The 18806-nt window shown below is 51.0% G+C and overlaps 1 protein-coding gene across 3 annotated transcripts in view; it reads left to right on the top strand.

Annotated features, from left to right (window-relative positions):
• Positions 1-18206, top strand: part of TIMP2 (TIMP metallopeptidase inhibitor 2) — a 50902-nt gene extending 32696 nt beyond the window's left edge. Inside the window, exons 1-6 of one of the 3 annotated variants that reach the window (XM_079904581.1) lie at positions 2678-2990; positions 3315-3428; positions 3885-3985; positions 6051-6159; positions 13853-13977; positions 15255-18206. In XM_079904581.1, the coding sequence (XP_079760707.1) occupies positions 3413-3428; positions 3885-3985; positions 6051-6159; positions 13853-13977; positions 15255-15452 (549 nt within the window). In that variant the 5' untranslated portion in view covers positions 2678-2990; positions 3315-3412 and the 3' untranslated portion in view covers positions 15453-18206. Of the gene's footprint in view, positions 1-2677; positions 2991-3264; positions 3429-3884; positions 3986-6050; positions 6160-13852; positions 13978-15254 lie in introns of those variants that run through there. The other 2 variants (XM_079904580.1, XM_079904579.1) reach the window with 2 other exon arrangements.
• The last annotated feature ends 600 nt before the right edge of the window (positions 18207-18806 follow it).

Here is an 18806-nt window from a genome sequence, read left to right on the forward strand (position 1 = left end):
CCACATATAAGTGATATCATATGGTGTTTGTCTTTCTCTGTCTGACTTACTTCGCTTAGTATGATCATCTTTAGGTCTATCCATGTTGCTGCAGATGGCATTGCTTCATTCTTTTTAATGGCTGAGTAGTACTCCATTGTATATATGTACCACATCTTCTTTATCCATTCATCTGTCGATGGACATTCAGATTGTTTCCATGTCTTGGCTGTTGTGAATAGTGCTACTATGAATATAAAGCTGCTTTCATCGTTTGTTTGTTTGTTTGTTTTTTTGGCTGCATTGGGTCCTTGTTGCTGCACGTGAGCTTTTCTCTAGTTGCAGCTAGTGGGGGCTTCTCTTCATTGTGGTGCGTGGGCTTCTTATTGGGTGGCTTCTCTTGTTGCAGAGCACAGGCTCTAGGTGTGTGGGCTTCAGTAGTTGTGGCACTCAGGCTCAGTAGTTGTGGCTCATGGGCTCTAGAGCACAGGGTCAGTAGTTGTGGCACATGGGTTTAGTTGCTCCGTGGCATGTGGGATCTTCCTGGACCAGGGCTCGAACCCGTGTCCCCTGCATTGACAGGCGGATTCTTAACTACTGTGCCACCAGGGAAGCCCAGGGGTACTTGTATCTTTTTGAATTATAGTTTTCTCCAGATATATGCCCAGGAGTGGGATTGCTCAATCATATGGCAACTCTATTTTTAGTTTTTGGTTTTTTGGGATTTTTTTTGCGGTACGCGGGCCTCTCACTGTTGTGGCCTCTCCCGCTGCGGAGCACAGACTCCAGACACGCAGGTTCAGAGGCCATGGCTCACGGGCCCAGCCGCTCCATGGCATGTGGGATCTCCCCGGACCGGGGCACGAACCCGTGTCCCCTGCATTGGCAGGCGGATCTCAACCACTGTGCCACCAGGGAAGCCCTATTTTTAGTTTTTGAGGAATCTCCATACTGTTCTCCATGGTGGCTGCGCCAATTTACATTCCCACCAACAGTGTAGGGGGGTTCCCTTTTCGCCACACCCTCTCCAGCATTTGTTATTTGTAGACTTTTTAATGATGGCCATTCTGACTGATGTGCAGTGGTACCTCATTGTAGTTTTGAGTTTTGCTTATTTTCTAATGGCCAGCAGTGTGTTTATTGAACACCTATAATGCAGTAAGCATTGTGCAGTGTGCTGGACCTCTGAAAAGCAGTGCCAAAAAGTTCCAAAAAACATGCAGAACTAGGCGCACCATAGTAAAAGCAATGCAGAATTAGGCGCACCATAGTAAAAGCAATGCAGAATTAGGCGCACCATAGTAAAAGCAATGCAGAACTAGGCGCACCATAGTAACAGCAATGCAGAACTAGGCGCACCATAGTAACAGCAATGCAGAACTAGGCGCACCATAGTAACAGCAATGCAGAACTAGGCGCACCATAGTAACAGCAATGCAGAACTAGGCGCACCATAGTAAAAGCAATGCAGAGCTAGGCGTACCATAGTAAAATCTGGCAGCACTGCTCCTTTTAGAACTGTCATCTCCTTTGGATGTTCCTGGTTCATTTGATGTCATGAGCTGAGGATGATGCCACGGAAGAGCAAACTTAGGACAGGACTAACCTGATGTTTACTGATTTGCATAAACACCTTTCTGTGCAGCATTGCAATAAGGTATAGATGAGGCAGGTCGTAAGAGGGACCAAGACAAACCTAACCTGTGCTGCCGTCCAAGTATCTCAGGGTCAGCTCAGCAAATAGTGAGCCCTAACTGTTCTGTGGTTAGAGCATAGCTTCTGTCTGTTAGAAGCTCCCAGGGCCCTGAGCAGATGGGTACAGATGTTTACAGCAGAGTGGATGAGAGTTGCGGAATATACCAAGTGCTGCGGGAGGACAGGATTTCCCTGAGGGAAGATGGGGAAGGGCTATTTCAGCTGGGTCTTGAAGGATGAATGGACGTTCTCCAAGCAGAGAGAGGGAGATGGCATTCAAGGCAGAAGAAACTTGCCTGTCTAGAGGTATGGACACCCCTGAGCAGGTTCAGATTCAGGGAGTATTATGGACTGGCGGAACAGCAAGAGTGGGGGACCACCACGGCAGCCGAAATAGTCACTGGCTGGCGCCAGGCTGCACAGGGTCTTCTGTTTTAGACGAGGGCAGTGTGCGGCCGAAAAAGATGTTAGAACTGCACGGGACGTGACTGAGAAAAGATAACATGTGCTGCGGAGGGAGGATGGGTGGGGGGTGGGAGGAGACGCTGGGATCAGGTTGACCAGCTACCAAGGGCAAGGCCCTCTGTTCTAGGGTGGCATTTCCTAGATGTGGCTTTGTAGGTTGGGGCCAGGCTCAGCCTGGGAAACAGGAACCTGTGGCCTTGGCCAGTCATGACTCAGCGCCGACAGAAGGAAAAATAAGGATGGGTTTGGGCCTGGGTGGGGCGCTGGGGCTGTGGCGTGGGGCTCTGGTGCCAGGCTGGGATCCACAGCGCATTTCAAGGGTCCAGGGGGATGGGCACAGATGGGGATCCGCGTGCCTGGGCCTCCCTGCTCTATGGGAAAAGACAGCCCTGCCTGGGGGCTCTGAGATTCCAGCTGCCCATTGGGGAGTGGAGGTGGGAGGTGCCTCTGAGCCTGTCTGCTCCTTGTTTCTTTATTTTGCTCACACCCACACTCACGTGACCCTCATCCAGCATGACCCTGAACAGCCGAATCTTGGAGGACAAAGCTGTTTTGGTGTTGTTGTTTTTTTTGCGGTACGCGGGCCTCTCACTGTTGTGGCCTCTCCCGTTGCGCAGCACAGGCTCCGGACACGCAGGCTCAGCGGCCATGGCTCACGGGCCCAGCCGCTCCGTGGCATGTGGGATCTTCCCAGACCGGGGCACAAACCCGCGTCCCCTGCATCGGCAGGCGGACTCTCAACCGCTGTGCCAGGGAAGCCCAGGACAAAGCTTTTAAAGCCATTAAAACAGGCCGTGCCACCAGCTGATAAGCCTCGAAATGAAAAAAGGGAGGGCTCTGCCCGTGACAGGGTGAACTGCTGATCCGCGCCCCGTCAGGTTATGGGTCGGAGCAGAGTCTGGGCTTAATTGCTACTAGGAAGCCCTGGGGTGCATGGCTCTCGAGCAGCCTCAGGCCCCAGGGAACATTCCGGAACCTTCCCAGCCTGACCTCTTCCCCTCTCCTTCATCTCGTGTCACGTTCCAGGATCATCCTTCTTTCTGTTTGGCCTTTTTCCTCGGCATCTGTCCCTTATGTCTGCTAGAGTTGCTCTCGAATGTCTCCTCCCCCCGTTCAACAGTTTGAATGTTCAACCTTCCTCTGCCGTGCCTCTGATAGAGTGTGTGTTATTACAGAGAATCATCCCTGCGACATCTCTCAGGGACACGTTGAGGACAGATTAGGAGGCTGACGAGATAGACCTTTTAGATGGAAGACCCCCAACCTAAATGTGATGGGGCCCCTCGTAGGTAGGTAACTCCCCCTCAGCCTTCAGCCCAAGAGAGCCTGATTGCCGGTTGGCTATGGGGGGTGGGGACTCTCACCATCCTTAACTGCGTGATCAGGACTGCAGACCAGTCAGTGTGCTTATCTGCTTCCCCAGCCGCAGATACATACACACTGGAGAGAAAGAAGAAAAGCCCCAGAGTACTCAAGCGTGACATCAACAGCGAGCTGCTGTTCAAATCAGTGACGGCCCCAGCAGCCCCCTGTCGTGAAGGACGAGAGCTTCTGCTCTGGCGCCCTGTCGACAGAGGGCTCTAGCTTCACTCCTGGTCTCCCCCTCGGGATGGAGTCCGATGCTGTACCCAGGGCTGGGGTCATCTTGCCCCTCACCTCCCACCTCCCTGCTGCCCCTTGCCCCCTCCTTAGAGCCAGAACAGTCTTTCGGGGACTCTGCTCACCTCTCTGTCTTTGTTTTGCAGTGATCAGGGCCAAAGCCGTCAGCGAGAAGGAGGTGGACTCCGGGAATGACATCTACGGCAACCCCATCAAACGGATTCAGTATGAGATCAAGCAAATAAAGGTAATGGCCACTGTCCCTGCGTTGCTCCATTGGGCAGAGCTTTGGGAGCTTTGGGAGCAGGGCCGGGGACCGGGCGGGGCTGGCCTACCATCTCAGTGCACCACTGGGTCCCTAGGACTCGGTCCATCCACCTCTGAGGCAGACAGCTAGGAACGAGGGCGTCAAGCCACAAGTGGATCTGATTTTCCTTAATCCGTAAACGCTGAGAAGTGGTGTGGGCGTGGTCTGTTCCCACCAGCTAGGTTATTTCAGAAATGCATCATCTTCGTGAGCCTCAGCCTTAAGTTACCAAGTTCACAGCATCTGTGGAACGTTCTGTGAGTGCCTCTTCACCTCTCCATGGCAGGTTCAGAGGCAGTGGGAACTTGGCTGTCGCCTCTGGGAGCCCACGACCAATGTGAGAGCAGGTGACCTGATTCCCCCAAACTGCGGGTGGACTCTAGTCCTGCCTGGTTAGCTTTATGCTCTAAGAGGAGGGGGGATTTGGACAGAGGGGGACTCCTGTGGACAGGTGTGCTGGGACGACTTCCTGAGAGAGGGGAGTTGAGAAGGAAATGGACATGGCAGCCTGGCCGGTGACGGAGAAGATGCTTCGCCAGGGGAGGGGAGGGACGGAAGGCTTGGGGGCTGCACACCGAGGGGGTGGTGGCATTTGTTAGGTTTTCAGAATGGTGGTTGTGTTCGAGGTCATGTGGCAAGGAGCCCATATTTGGGAGGGAGGGAGAGAGGGGAGGACGTGGGGGGGAGGTTGGGAAGACAGGACCAGTGCTGATGTTGACAATAACTAACTTGGTCTACAAGAGGGAAGAAGATTCTAGGCTCCAGCTGGAGGAACAGCGTTTCAACCTGGGTAGTAGTTGTGGCCATCCATGTTTAATTTTGTTACAAAAATAAAAAATAGAACATAAATGTTACCAGAAGGTCAAAGAAATGCTTAATCATTGTGCCTATGTCATTTAAAGAGGTGACCCAGTGCCTACATCTCTATTTATGAAGCGGGAAGGACAGTTATCTCTGCTCTCACGCCTCGTTGAGGGGTCGTGAAAAGGCAGGTGTTGACAGCAAGGAAGCACTTTCAGCCCTTTGGTGACAGACGTCATTGATAACCTTTCTTGGCATGAGTTGGGGTGTAGCTCTTGCAAAGCGGGTTCGCCGTGACATTGGGATGACCCTGTTCCATTTGAGTTTGCTTGTTGAAACTCTTCCCCCCAAAACCAAACAACGCTATTAATCTCGGTTTAGCCACAGCGAGAGTCCTGATGCAGTTCGTGTGGAATCGTGGAGCCCGCGTGTCTGTGATCTACAGCCGTGTTTAGGCTCCTCTGTTGTGTGGTCCTGGTGCATGCGTGCGCTCCCCTTTCCATTACCCCCACCCCTGCTCACCTGGCTTCCAGCAGCCTGCACCCCCAAAACTGGCGTGGAGGGCAGTTCTCAGTCCACACTCAGGCCACCGCCTGTCACTGTCCCCGATGGGGCCGCAGGAGCTCCCTGGCTGTGGCTGTGGCTTTCTCAATTCCTGCCCGGGCACTGGAACAATGCACCCCTTCACCTGGGCAGCAGGTCTGTTCCCAAGAGGCTGTAAGAAAATCACAAGTTGAAAAGTCAAACTCCACTTGCCCAAGGAGTTACGTCCTAATTGAGAGGCGCCTCTCCGCTCTGGTCCTCGTCAAGTAGCCAGTGCGTAAAATTCCTGGAAAGACACAAAGTGGTGATACTCCGTGATGTGTCAGAATCACCTGGAGAGACATAAGCCCCTCCCCAGGGATGCTGAGATGACCTCACAGGTGGTAGGGAGAGCAGGTGTGTTATCTGAGGCGGGTCCTTCTGGATGACAGTCTCATGCCCAGCCTGGTGACAACTGCCACACTAAGAAGTAAATCAGTGTCTCCAGGGAATCCCGTGCATTAGGAATGGTCGTCTTCTGATCTGTCTTACTGGTACATCTCCATCCCCTTTTCCATGTTGGCAGTACCACGGGTGCAGGTCGGGGCGCCCCGCCGTGTTCGGGATGGGAACGTGGCTGTGCCGCCCAATTCGTTTACATTTCTCATCCTCCTCTTTCCAGATGTTCAAGGGACCTGACAAGGACATAGAGTTTATCTACACGGCCCCCTCCTCCGCAGTGTGCGGGGTCTCGCTGGACATTGGAGGAAAGAAGGAGTATCTCATTGCAGGTGTGTATGTGGATATGGGCATGGAACGTTCCTAGGGACCGTCCAGGGCTGGGGAGGCAGGGCGGCTCAAAGTGGAACAGAGCTCTGACGATACACACAGTGCTATTCAGAAGTCTCGGGGATTCCCTGCCTAATTCCCGTCAGAGAATTAGTGAATTTTCTCCTGTCCTAGACATTCCCCTTGTTAGACTAGTGGAACCAGTGTGACTTGAGGGGAAGGAACAAAGTAAACCGGTATTCATAGGAAATTTGAGGTCAGGTGCACGCAAAGAGGTGAGATGCTGGAAGTGCTCAAGCCCGGACAGGAGGCGGGGAAGGAGAGTTGAAACCTCATATTAAATCTCTGGATATTATTACGCTCTCTACTCACCTGCTGCTTTGTTCGTCGTATCCCTCTTTTTTTACTGTGATAAAATATATATAACATGAAATTTACCATTTTAGCCATTCTTAGGTGTACAGCTCAGTGGCGTGAAGCATGTTCACATTGTTGTACAACCACCACCACCATCCGTCTCCAGAACCTTCATCTTCCCAGACTGAAACTCCATGCCTGTTAAACGCCCCCCTCGCCCCAGCCCTGGCAATCTCCATTCTGCTTTCTGTCTCGGTGAATCTGACTCCTCTAGGGACCTCATAAAAGTGGGATCCTACAGCGTTCGCCCTTTTGTGATGGGCTGATTTCACTGAGCATAGTGTTCTCAGGGGTCAGCCATGTTGCAGCAAATGTCAGAATTTCCTCCTTTTTTAAGGCCGAATAATACTCTGTTGTATGGATAGACCACATTTTGTTTATCATTGCATCTCTTTTAAAAATTATACTCTTTTATTCTTACATAAAATGATTTCCCTTTACTTCTTTCTACTGCCTCCTCTGCCCACCCACCTAGGCTTCCCCCCAGAGTCCAGAGCAGGTGTCCTCAGAATCAGCGCTATTGACATTTGAGACCAGATCATTCTTTGTTGGGGGGCTTTTCCTATGCATGTAGGACATTTAGCTACATCCCTGGCTTCCACCCACTGATTGCTGTAACATCCTCCCCCCAGTCGTGGGGTCTCCGACATCACCAGATGTTCCCGGGGCAGGGGCAGAATCACCCTGAGTTGAGACCCCCCCCCCCCCGGTCTAACAGAACCTCCAGTGATGCCATAAAGGCTGTATGCCCGTGCTGTCCGGTATGGCCGCCACGGACCACACACGGCTGCTGAGCGCTTGAGCTGCGGCTGGTGCAACTGAGGGGCTGGGGCTTTCGTTTTACTTCATTGCAGTTGATTTAAATGTGAACGGCCATCTGCAGCTGGTGGCCCCTATACTGGCCGGTGCTGTCTGGGTCAGCCAAGGAAACTCGCTGCCCTCTTCTAGGGAAAGCAGGAGTCAGATCACAAACTTAAGAAAAAAGAAGAGACAGGACACCTCCCCTAGACCGACATCCTATTTTGTTCCCCAAATCCCAATTTAATCATAAAATGAATTCCAAACCCAAATCTCCATGATTTGGGGGATTTTCCTCCGTCCCGGTTATTCACACGTTTCAACGCATGTTTAGCGGGTGCCCCTAGGTGCCTAGCTCTGTGCTCGGCATGGCAGGGGTTGAGGAAGAGAGATCCTGGGGCCCTGCTGTCAGGAAGCCCATGTTCCCACCCGCGGGGGGACAGGAGAAGAAGTTAAAGAAAGTAAGATAAGTTTCACACGTGGGGAAATGTGAATAGTGAGTGAATGCTTAAAAGGTACAAAGAGGCAGAGACCCTAGCAGGTGCCAGGACCCAGAAGATGCAGTGTCGGGAGAAGGTACTGACCTTGGCCGTGCAAGGGCGGTGCTGCAGGGAGGGAGGTGCAGTGGGGCCAAGGAGGCTTCTGGGATCTCTCCTTGGACAAGTACCTCCCTCCCTTCCACAAAATGCTCACATCCAGCACCTGCTTCCGTGAGTTTCTTTGTCAATACCTCAAGAATTTTGTCCCTCTCCTTGGGGATAATGGGAGATTTTTTTCCTTCCTTTATAGGCCCTTCTGAACTTCCTAAATGTTTTATTTTGAGCACCTATTATTTTTTAACATCTTTATTGAGATATAATTCACACAGCATACAATTCACCCATTTAAAGTGTATAATTCAAGGGTCTGGGTGTATTTACAGAGGTGTGCAACCTTCAGCACAGTCAAAAAGAAACCCTATACCTTTTAGCTATTACCTTCCTAACTCCCACTCTCCCCTGACCCCAGCTCGCAGCAACCGCTAATCTTTCTTTGTAGATTTCTTTACTCTGGACTTTCTTATGAATGGACTCATGTAACATATGGTCCTTTGTGTCTGGCTTCTTTCAGCATAATGTTTTTTAAAGTTTTTAATGTTTTGTTCATGTTATAACATGTATCAGCACTTCACTCCTTTTTATGGCTGAATAATATTCCACTGGATGGATGTACTACCCATTCAGCATTTCACTGGGGTTGTTTCTGCCTTTTGTCTATGATGAGCAATGCTGCTCTGAACATGTGTGTGCAAGTTTTTGCCTGGACGTGTGTTTTCATTTCTCTTGGGTAGACACTTAGGAGTGGAACTGCAGGACCTACGGTGACTCTGTGTTTCACCATTTGAGGAACTGACAGACTGTTTTACAAAACAGCTGCACCGTTTCACATTTGCAGTATCTACTGTTCTTCCAGTAGGAAAGATAATATCAAATGGAGAGAAGCGGATGAGGACAAAAATCACAATGCAGAGAGCTGACAACCTGACTGTGACATCACAGTAGCACAGGAAGTGGCACTGGCGGAGACACACCTGGTTCAGGGACCTTATTGCCCCAGCCAATCAAAGGCTTCTAATTTTCTGTGTCCTTTTTTTGTCCTTGTCTCTAACACCCTTTAAAATGAGAGCCTCAGCCATCCTGCTGAGTCTCCACACTGCCCTCTAAGGGCTGTCTGGCCAAACTGCAGAGCTGCCGAAGCCCTTATTCAAGGAGGGAGAGCCTGCATCCTGTCGTGGGCGGCTCCTGGTGGAAAAGCGACCTCAGTGTGGGCTAGGACCTGCTTCCAGACATGCCCAGCTGAATCCTTACCCACGCTGAGGCTCTGTCTTAAAGGCCTCTACATCAGGCTTCACCAGCTCCCTGTTAATAGAAATAGGAGTGCCCTTTTCCTGGCACTGATGTTCTCCAAATGCTTTCCATGTGGGTTCCATTTAATCCTCACTACCCCCTATTATCCCCATTTTACAGATGAGGAAAACTGAGGAGTAGAGGCTGGAGCCGTGTTCCCAGGTCCCGTGGTGTGTGCCTGAACCCACTTTCACTTTCAAGCCGATTGTTAAACTTCGGTTGATGTCATGGTGGCAGCTTGAAATTGGCCAGAGGGGGAGTATTTACACCGCAGAATTAGGGCAAACGCTACACACCAGAGCTTTTCCTCCCAGGAGAGCTGCTGGTCAGGCGTTTCTCAGCACACGCCTGACAGCGTCACGCTGCCGGGGAGTGGTGCAATGGTGCAGCCGGAATTTAGACCCTGGTCCGCCTGACCCCTGGGTCTGTTACACTCTGCTTCTTCCATCATTGGTCCAGGTTTCGAAGTCTCACTGCCCCAACGCCTAACCCAGCAGTCCTCCACATGCACTGCTCGTTGGAATTCCACAGGGAGTTTGCAAAAATCCTGATGGCCAGGCGGCACCCCAGACCAATTCAAGCAGAATCTCCAGGGGTGGGGCCCCGGCATCAGCATTTGTAAAGCTCCCTAGGAGAGTCCAGTGTGCAGCCAGGACTGAGAACCTGCCCTCCTCTGGGTCAAGGCAGACCATTTGTTCCAGAGGTGCCAAATAGCCAGTCTGCACACACTCAGGAGAGCTGAGCCCCAGCAGCCGTGGTTGGTCACCTCCCTCGAGGTCAGTAGCCTCTGGACATTATTTCATCTCCTGGGGCCCTTCTCAGTCAATCAGACCTGCCTCTTGCCCCGAGATTCTGAGGAGCGGGGCACCGCCCTTTATTCCACGAGGTGGGTGGTCCAGACCATGGGGCCCTTTGGCCGGATCCTGGGGCAGGATGGGGAGATGGCTTATGTCCAGCAGTCAGGAGCCCCAGCAGTGTCTCCGTGGAGCGTGGGGCTTGGGTCCTGCCCCGTTCCGCTTACCCCGAGAGTGCAAGGAAACCGCAGGGCTGCTTAGCAGGTGGGTCCAGGACAAGAGCGGAGGTCCACGTGGTGGCCGCGTGGTGATTGTTTTCCTGGTGGTTGCTTTTCTTTCTTTTGGGGGACGTGGAGGGAAAATCAGTTGTGCTCAGACCCTTTTCTGAAAGGGAAGGACTTCATGTCCAAAGGGAGGATCGTGAGTCAAGTGCAGAAAGCCTCACGATTTCAAGTCACTCGTGATAACATTGATATTTTTCCCACGCGGAAGCTCAGCCGTTCGTATGTGCTATTTAACATGTAACATGTATGTGACCTGTGCTGCTCCTACCACAGGCCCTTTCAATTGTCCCCAGGCTGAATGAGAAGACAGTTATACAAGTAATTGCCACACACATTTCAGAAGCTTGCTACACATGAAACCATCCAAATTGTAGCTCCACTTATAATAAAAATTAAAAACACTTGAAGGGGAATTCATGTGGTGACTGTGTGCCTATCATCCTGACTACCTCACATTTAGTATTGGAAGCAAGCAAGTGACATGGGACACATTTTAGTTCCCTAACTGGCCGTGGAACATAAGATTAATAAAAGGCACTTCCACTGGCGGCTGACTCACCCCATTACAGAGGGACCTCTCTAATCTGACTTCCTTCCCTGGCTCAGCGAGACAGCTCTGGAACAAATCTGTTTAATTTCTAAAGAACGGACTCTAGATCTTGTTTTCCTGGAGTCGGAATGGGCTAACCAAGAATCACGGGGCACAGTAAACCACTCAGCCAGCGCTGGCTGCAGCCCCAGGAGTGACCACACAGCCTGGGGCAGCCCACCTCCTCCTGGGCTGATGACTCAACTTCACATGTTGAGTTGGCTCCGTGAGACGCTTGTGTTCAGGAACTGTTATGGAATCGGCCCTGTAATTTTCTTCTACAGTCCTCTCCTCCGGAAGGAAAAATAAACATACAACCCTCAGTTACAAATTTTAATTAATTCCTGTTTTTCTGTAGCCAAGAAAGACTTTGCTTTTTTCCCGAGGCAGACAGATGCTCACGTGCCCAACCAAGTCTTAATTACCTCTACTGAAAGGGGTCGCCTTTTAACATTCTGAGATGCTACACCAGTTAAAGCTCATGTGAGCCCAGTAACTGGGACCAATGAAACTATACAATTTCCATTTCATCTCTGTGCCCTCTGTGGAAGTTTGAATTGGTGGTGAAAAGATTAAAGAGGAAGACAGCAAGAAATAGATAATGAAGCACATTGTTAGAACAGATACCCACGCCATCGTCAGCAGACTTTTATTGAGCCATTACTATGTGCAAGGAACTATGGATAAAAAAGGATTAAGACACAACCCTTACCCTTCGTGTTTATGAGCTGGTTAAGGAACAAGATACGTAAGAAAGGCAAAGAGCGATGTGAAGTGGGATATTGGTGCCCGTCACTTGACACAGTGGAAGTTGCTCCGGAAGTCTGGAGGGAGAGACCAGTCTGAGAACTCAGCCTGCCTCTGATGAATGACCAGCCTGGGCAAGGTAGTAAATGCCAGAAGAAACCAGGCTGTGGGAAGGAGTTACTTGCCATCTGTCCATTTTGCTCCTCATCTATTCGGAACTCATAGAAAGTAGCTACAGGCCTAGGAAAAAAAAATAGCTATTTTTGAAGTTTAAGGCCACTCAGACGTATATTTTTTTAGTTATTAGGATCAGAATGAATGCTGCAGTAGTCATTCTGCTCCTTGATACGTTTCTTTACCTGGAATGTCATACAACTCTAAACAGATACAAAGAAAAATAGAGCTCCTGAAGGTAAGAGGCGTGTTTAAAGAAGAGGTAAGAGCATGAGAATTCATACCTGGGGACTGCTTCCTGCCACCTGCCCAGCAAAGGATGGGCAGGTGGCAAAGGATGTCACTGGTGCCGCTCGCAGCCTCAGGCAACCCATCTCATCTTTCCCCTGGCAATAGATTTCTGTTTCACTTCCTCCCGACAGGGCACGGTTGACGACAAGCTGCATCAGTGCTTCGCTGAGCTATGTTTCTATTAGCAGATTGTCCGTGGCCAGGGCTATGCCTGAGATCATTAAGTCGGATGCATTGCAGCTTTGTCAAGCCGAGGTGCTCAGGGTGCAGCCCGGGGCTCCTCTCTGCCTCTGAGGGAATCGCGTGTCGCTCTCTGCCAGGCTCTGGTGTCATCACTGGGTATCTGTGCCTCTTGACAAGGTGCCATTGTAGCAGGAGGGACAAGATTTTAGACGACCTCCCTGGCCCTCGTTAGGTTCTGTCAGTCACCAGAATACACTGGCTTGTCTTTTTCTCCTGCTCAGCTAATGCCCGGGCTGTCACCAATGAGAACTCTTCACAAAAGGAGGAAGGAGGCTGAGTCAGGAGCCTAAGGTACCACAGCGTCTCATCATCCCCAATAAAAGGAATTCAGGGCAGATTTCTGATTTTATAAAATTCTATTTTTACTGTTCATAACGGAACAACCCAGAATTACAAGTTCAACATCAAATGGAGGAAATGCTTAGGAATAAATATTTGGTGGAAAGAAACCAGGAAACAATACAATCTACGTACAACATGATCTTGTGTGTGTGAATATGTGTGCATAAAAGAATATTGGAAGGAAATGCATCAAAATTCAGCTCTAGGTAATGAAAAGAGAGAAGTTTTTAAAAATTATTTCCTACCGGACTTCCCTGGTGGCGCAATGGTTAAGAATCCACCTGCCAGTGCAGGGGACACGGGTTCGAGCCCTGGTCCGGGAAGATCCCACATGCCGTGGAGCAACTAAGCCCGCATGCCACAACTACGGAGCCTGCGCTCTAGAGCCCGTGAGACACAACTACTGAGCCTGCGTGCTGCAACTACTGAAGCCTGTGTGCCTAGAGCCTGTGCTCTGCAACAAGAGAAGCCACCAGAACGAGGAGCCTGCGCACCACAGTGAAGAAAGCCCGTGCACAGCAACGAAGACCCAACACAGCCATAAATAAATAAATAAATTTTTTTAAAAAATTATTTCCTACCTTTTCTAAGTTTTCTACAGTGAGCTTGCATTCTCTTTATACTCAGAATAAATATTCCACGGTGTATGAGTGTGCTCGGGTTGCTATAACAAAAACCACAGACTGGTTAAACAACAGAAATTTATTTTCTCACAATTCTGGAGTCTGGAAGTCCAAGATCAAGATGTTGGCAGGGTTGGTTTCTTCTGAGGCCTCTCTCTGTGGCTTGTGGATGGCCACTTTCTCCCTGTGTCCCCACATGGTCGTCCCTCTTTGTCTGTCTGTGTCTAATCTCTTCCTCTTATAAGGGCACCAGTCCTATTGGATTCGGATTCACCCTAATGACCTCATGTTAATCAATTCTGGAAAGACCTTCTTTCCTAATTCAGTCACATCCTGACGTGCTAGGGGTAAGGGCTTCAACATCTGAATTTCGGAGGGGACACAACTGAGCCCACAGCACACGGTACTGTCAGAACTGACCCTCCCTATGCCCAAGCCACATCCAAATGCAGGAGAAGGATGAGAACCCAGGACTCGTCCTGAGCTTGGTGACCCCTGTCTACTCAGGAAAGGCCGAGGGGAACGGCAAGATGCACATCACCCTCTGCGACTTCATCGTGCCCTGGGACACCCTGAGCACCACCCAGAAGAAGAGCCTGAACCACAGGTACCAGATGGGCTGTGAGTGCAAGGTAAGCCGCCACTACCTCCTCCCACGCTCCGCCTCACCACCACCTCCTCCAGGTGCGTGGACTGCTGGGATTTGATCCCTGGCTTTCCTGGGCCTCTCAGTCCTTGGGGTCCCAACTTAGGCCAGGGCTCTGGGGAGGTGTGGCCTACCCACAAGTGAGGATGTCCAGCCAGGGACATTTGGGAGGTGAGGGGAATCTGACCATGTGGCCTGTGGCTTCTAGGAAGGAAGCCTTCTAGGAGGAGGAGTTTCGTGGGGAGAACATGGTCCTAGGAGTATCTTTCTACAAATGTACAAGGGCAGAGAATTGTGTGCCTTGTGAAAGAGTGTCCCGGGTGCTATGCTTTTGCCAACATACCAGCCATTTCCATGCGTGGGTCCGTGTAAATGTGGGGTCTGTGTGCTGAAGCCCCAGCCCCTCTTCTTAAAGCGGCCCAGAGGTTGCACCAAACACAGTTACAGCGGCGCTAATGCTTCGAAGCAGCCGTAGAAGGTGAGATCTCCTCCACGGCCCGCGGGCTCCCATCCTGTTGTCTCCTAACACATCAGCACTGCCCCTCCCCCAGCCCCAGCACAGGATGCGAGTCTGGGTCCCGAAGATGCTGGCCCAGCGCAGCCCTGTGTGAGGCTGCGGGGATTGGCCTCTGCCGGTTGGCGCTGCTTGTGCCGCCCTCCTGCCCATCCTGGTAGATGGGCCCTCCTGTCCTTAGCTCGTTCAGAACGTGAATTCCGACCTACAGCTACACGTAGGTCCAGCGAACTCCTCTGTGCCCAACATGAAGTTAAGAAGCGAGTTCCTCGTTTTTCCTTGCTTGGCCTGAAGGTGTTCACCTTCCTGTGAACTCAGCTTCTTTTGCCAAAATGCTACTTGCCGATCCCCTCTAAACCCATGGGTGCTTGGGAGCAAGACAACGTCCTTTTAATTTGATTTGAACCTATCCAGTAGATTCAAGACCCTTTATTGTTATTATTGTTATACTCCCAGGAGGGCAGGGCTGAGCTGAAGCCAGTTTGTTATGCTCAGAGAAGGTAGACCAGATGGCCCAAAGTGGAGGAGTGTTCGCAGTTGCTGGGGGTGCAGAGACTGTGTACTGTCCCGCCTTGGGCAGGCTGCCTACTACCATTTGGAGAGTATGGGGCTCAGGAAAGGCTACTGATGGAGCGGGCTGGACTCCAGTCCCAGCTCCCTCCCTTCCTGGTGCATTGCCAGGTTCTGGAGATGCCCCCGTGAGTGGCCTTGGTCCCTGACTGAATCCACCTCTGCGTCCCCCTTCCTAGATCACGCGCTGCCCCATGATCCCGTGCTACATCTCCTCTCCGGACGAGTGCCTCTGGATGGACTGGGTCACGGAGAAGAGCATCAACGGGCACCAGGCCAAGTTTTTCGCCTGCATCAAGAGAAGCGACGGCTCCTGTGCGTGGTACCGTGGAGCGGCACCCCCCAAGCAGGAGTTTCTGGACATCGAGGACCCGTAAGCAGGCCACCAGCACCCCTGTGGCCAATTGAAAGCCTCCAAGAGTTCAGACTGGTCCAGCTCCGACATCCCTTCCTGGAAACAGCATGAATAAAACAGTCATCCAAGTGGGTCTAAATTAGTGTGATTCTCCTCCCCACCCCCGTTTTCCTTTTCAACATCGTTGTGGGTCTGGAGGCAGAGGTGGGTCCCATACCCCACCCGCCAGCCTGGACACTGCGCAACTCGGTCTCCCATCCTTGAGCGCGGGCAGGGGCAGGACGCTCGGGCTTCCCTCCCAGGCCCAGCCTTGGCACTGTCACAAACGCTGAGCAGGCAGCGACTTAAGGGTCCCCTAGCCTGGTCAGGGCAGAGCCTGGAAGTGTGCATTTTGCAGAAACTTTTGAGGGTCGTTGCCAGACTGTGTAGCAGGCCTACCAGGTCCCTTTCCTCTTGAGAGGGGCATGTCCCTCAGTTCCTGCAGCTTCCACCTCTGGCCCTAGGGTGGCAGCCCCTGCCCCTTGTAAGTGCCCTGTACCCCCGCAGACTCCCCCATGCCCACCACGGACTCCCAGTACCTGTGACTTCTGTGTGTCTGGGAGCAGCCCTGGACCGGTGGCTTGCTCTTAATGGAGCCCCAGTTAATTGTATTAATCTGCAGAATTCCATCGGGAGCCTCCCTCCCAGACCTTGTAGCGATGCAGGGACAAGGAGCTTCAGCTCCAGCCAAGTCCTTTGATTCCCATCCCTGGCCCCCAACACACACCCCAGCCCTTGGCGGAACCTGCCACGTTCTGCCCTGGGGCAGACATTTGCGGGGGCGGGGCTTGGCTGCCCTTGTAGTTCCTTACTGAGCTGCTGAGGCCCCTCGCTCCCTCTTTCTCTTTCTGGCCTCCGGCATCCAGGTGGAGGGGCGCGAATTTGCTTGGCGAGGGGTTGTGTGTGGCTGGTGGCATGAGCTGGCTGTGCCGTCTGCACATCCTGAGGACATCAAAAGCTGGGTCCCGCTCTGTCCCCCAACACGCCTCAGAGGCCCCCAAGCAGGTGCCAGAGGTTTAGGGTATGACCTCCCTCAAACACTGACTGTCACTGTGCCATGCGGGGGTTCCCGAGAGTGAAGTTAACGCAGCGTAGAATGAAGTCCTCCCCAGGGAAGGACGGATTTGGGAGGGAGGTGGCGTCCGTAGAATTCTCATTGCTTTCTGGGCCTCCAGGACTCTGTGGCCAGCTTTAAGAGACATTCTTCTAAAGATGAATTTTTAGAGAATATGTGAACCCAAATTACAAGTGTACCCACCTCTGGTTATATTTCTTGTATTACGAAGATCTCTCGGTTAAGAAAGTTCATAGGGAACTAGGGAACCTATCTGTTCCCTAAAGGTGGTTTCCTGATGCCAGTAAACTGGGAGTTAGCAGAGGCAGAAATTTCTCAGCAACAGTAAAGATAATCTCCTTTTTCTTCCCACTTGTGTTCTAAAGATAAACTGTTCTGAGTTTATCATGCACGCTATATGCAAACACACACAGTGAAACTGAAGTCTGTCAGCCTGGGAGTGGTCCTTCTGCAGAATTCTTCCAAAGTCATCTTCTAAGCCTGCTCTATTCTGCGGTGACCCCAAAGCACCTGTAAGACTCCTGACCTCCCCCACCAGTGGCATGCAGCCCCCATGCCTACCCGGGACCTGGTCAGCACAGATTCTGATGACTCCCTTTCTAGGGCAGACTAGGGGACTCTCCAGGAATCCGGCCCGCTCCAAGGGCGTCTTCATGCTGTACAGTGATAGAAAGTTTGTAAGATGTCATAATGGACCAGTCCTTGTGATTTCAGTATATACGAGAACACCAGACCCTCCAATCAGTATAACACCCCACCCCCGTCTGCTTCCTGTACGGTGTTATCATATGTAACATTTACTCCTGTTTCTGCTGATTTTTTTAAATGTGTTGGTTTGTTTCTGACATCAGTTGTAATCATTCCTGTGCTGTATTTTTTATTACCCTTGGTAGGGGTTAGACTCGCACCTTTTTTTTTCAAAGGTTTCTGCATCGTGGGAGCAGTGGACCCAGAGTGGAAATGGCACGGTAGCTAGCCTATGATGGTGATTCCTTCAGACCTTTTCTTCAGTTCCTTGAGTATCGTTGATTTTCTGTCTCCCATCTTTTGTTCTCCAGTTCCAATTATTACGAGGCAAAGAATCTTTGAGTAGGTTGGTTCTAAAAGATGGCCTTTATATTCAGTCTACGCACATCCGTCTTGTAGCCATGCTGAGCAGAAAAAAAAAAAAGTCAAGATGAAGTACCTGGTGGTGGCCGAGAGAAGCCACTCAGATACCCTCAAGGGTAAATAGTTGCCGTATATATATAGTTTAAGAAGGCTGCATTCAGCATTGTTTAATTTATATGTTATGTTCTAAGCACTGCTCTTTCCTCCCTCTATACTTCTGCAAGCAACTCAAAATATTTAAAATAAAGTTTACATTGTAGTTATTTCCAAATCTTGGCTTGATAAGTATTAAGAAATATCGGACTTGCCGCCGTAATTTAAAGCTTTGTTGATCTTGTTCGTTTTTGTTTGGATTTTTTTGTTCGTTTTTGTTTTTTTTTTACTTTTGGGGCAATGTGATTTTGCTGGAATATGAAGTCTGAGACCTTCCTGTGCTGGGAACACGTGAGAGTTGTTGAAAGTCGACAAGCAGACAGCGCATGTCTCTGATGCCTTGTGTCATTCTCGAGTGACCGCTCGGTCCGTGGACAATAAACAGTATTATCAACGAGAGCGCTGGCTATCTGTGTGATCGTGTCCGACACTCCGAGCTGCCGCTTTCTAGATTAGGAACACGGGAGGGTGCGGGTTGGTTTATCCCCTGAGAAGCAGGCCTGGGCGCTTAGAGGCCTAGGTGGGATGTGGCAGAGAGTGGGGCAGACGACGGGGAATATGGTTTCTCAAACTGGCCAAGAGGCAGGACGGGGCCCCTTCATTCAGCACATACTTCTCCCTTTCTGTTACGGAGCACTACACACACACACACACACATGCACGCACGCACGCACACACACACACACACACACTCACACATGAAAGCAGAGCCCTGCAACCATCTTGCATCGTCCACAATGAAACCACAGTCTTTCTTCTCTTCCTGCACCCACTCCCCCAACCACCCTGCCCGAGATTATCAGTAAGGGAAGATTCCAGATGTCAACCAGTTTTATCTGTAAATGTTTCAGTACATATCTCTAAAAACACAAGAACTAGCCTTTTAATATTTATTTTTTGATTTGGCTGTGCCGGGTCTTAGTTGCGGCACCTGGGATCTTTAGTTGTGGCGTGTGGGATCTAGTTCCCTGACCAGGGATTGAACCTGGGCCCCCTGCA

Source organism: Stenella coeruleoalba (genome assembly GCF_951394435.1).
Source record: "Stenella coeruleoalba genome assembly, chromosome: 19".
NCBI lineage: Eukaryota > Metazoa > Chordata > Mammalia > Artiodactyla > Delphinidae > Stenella > Stenella coeruleoalba.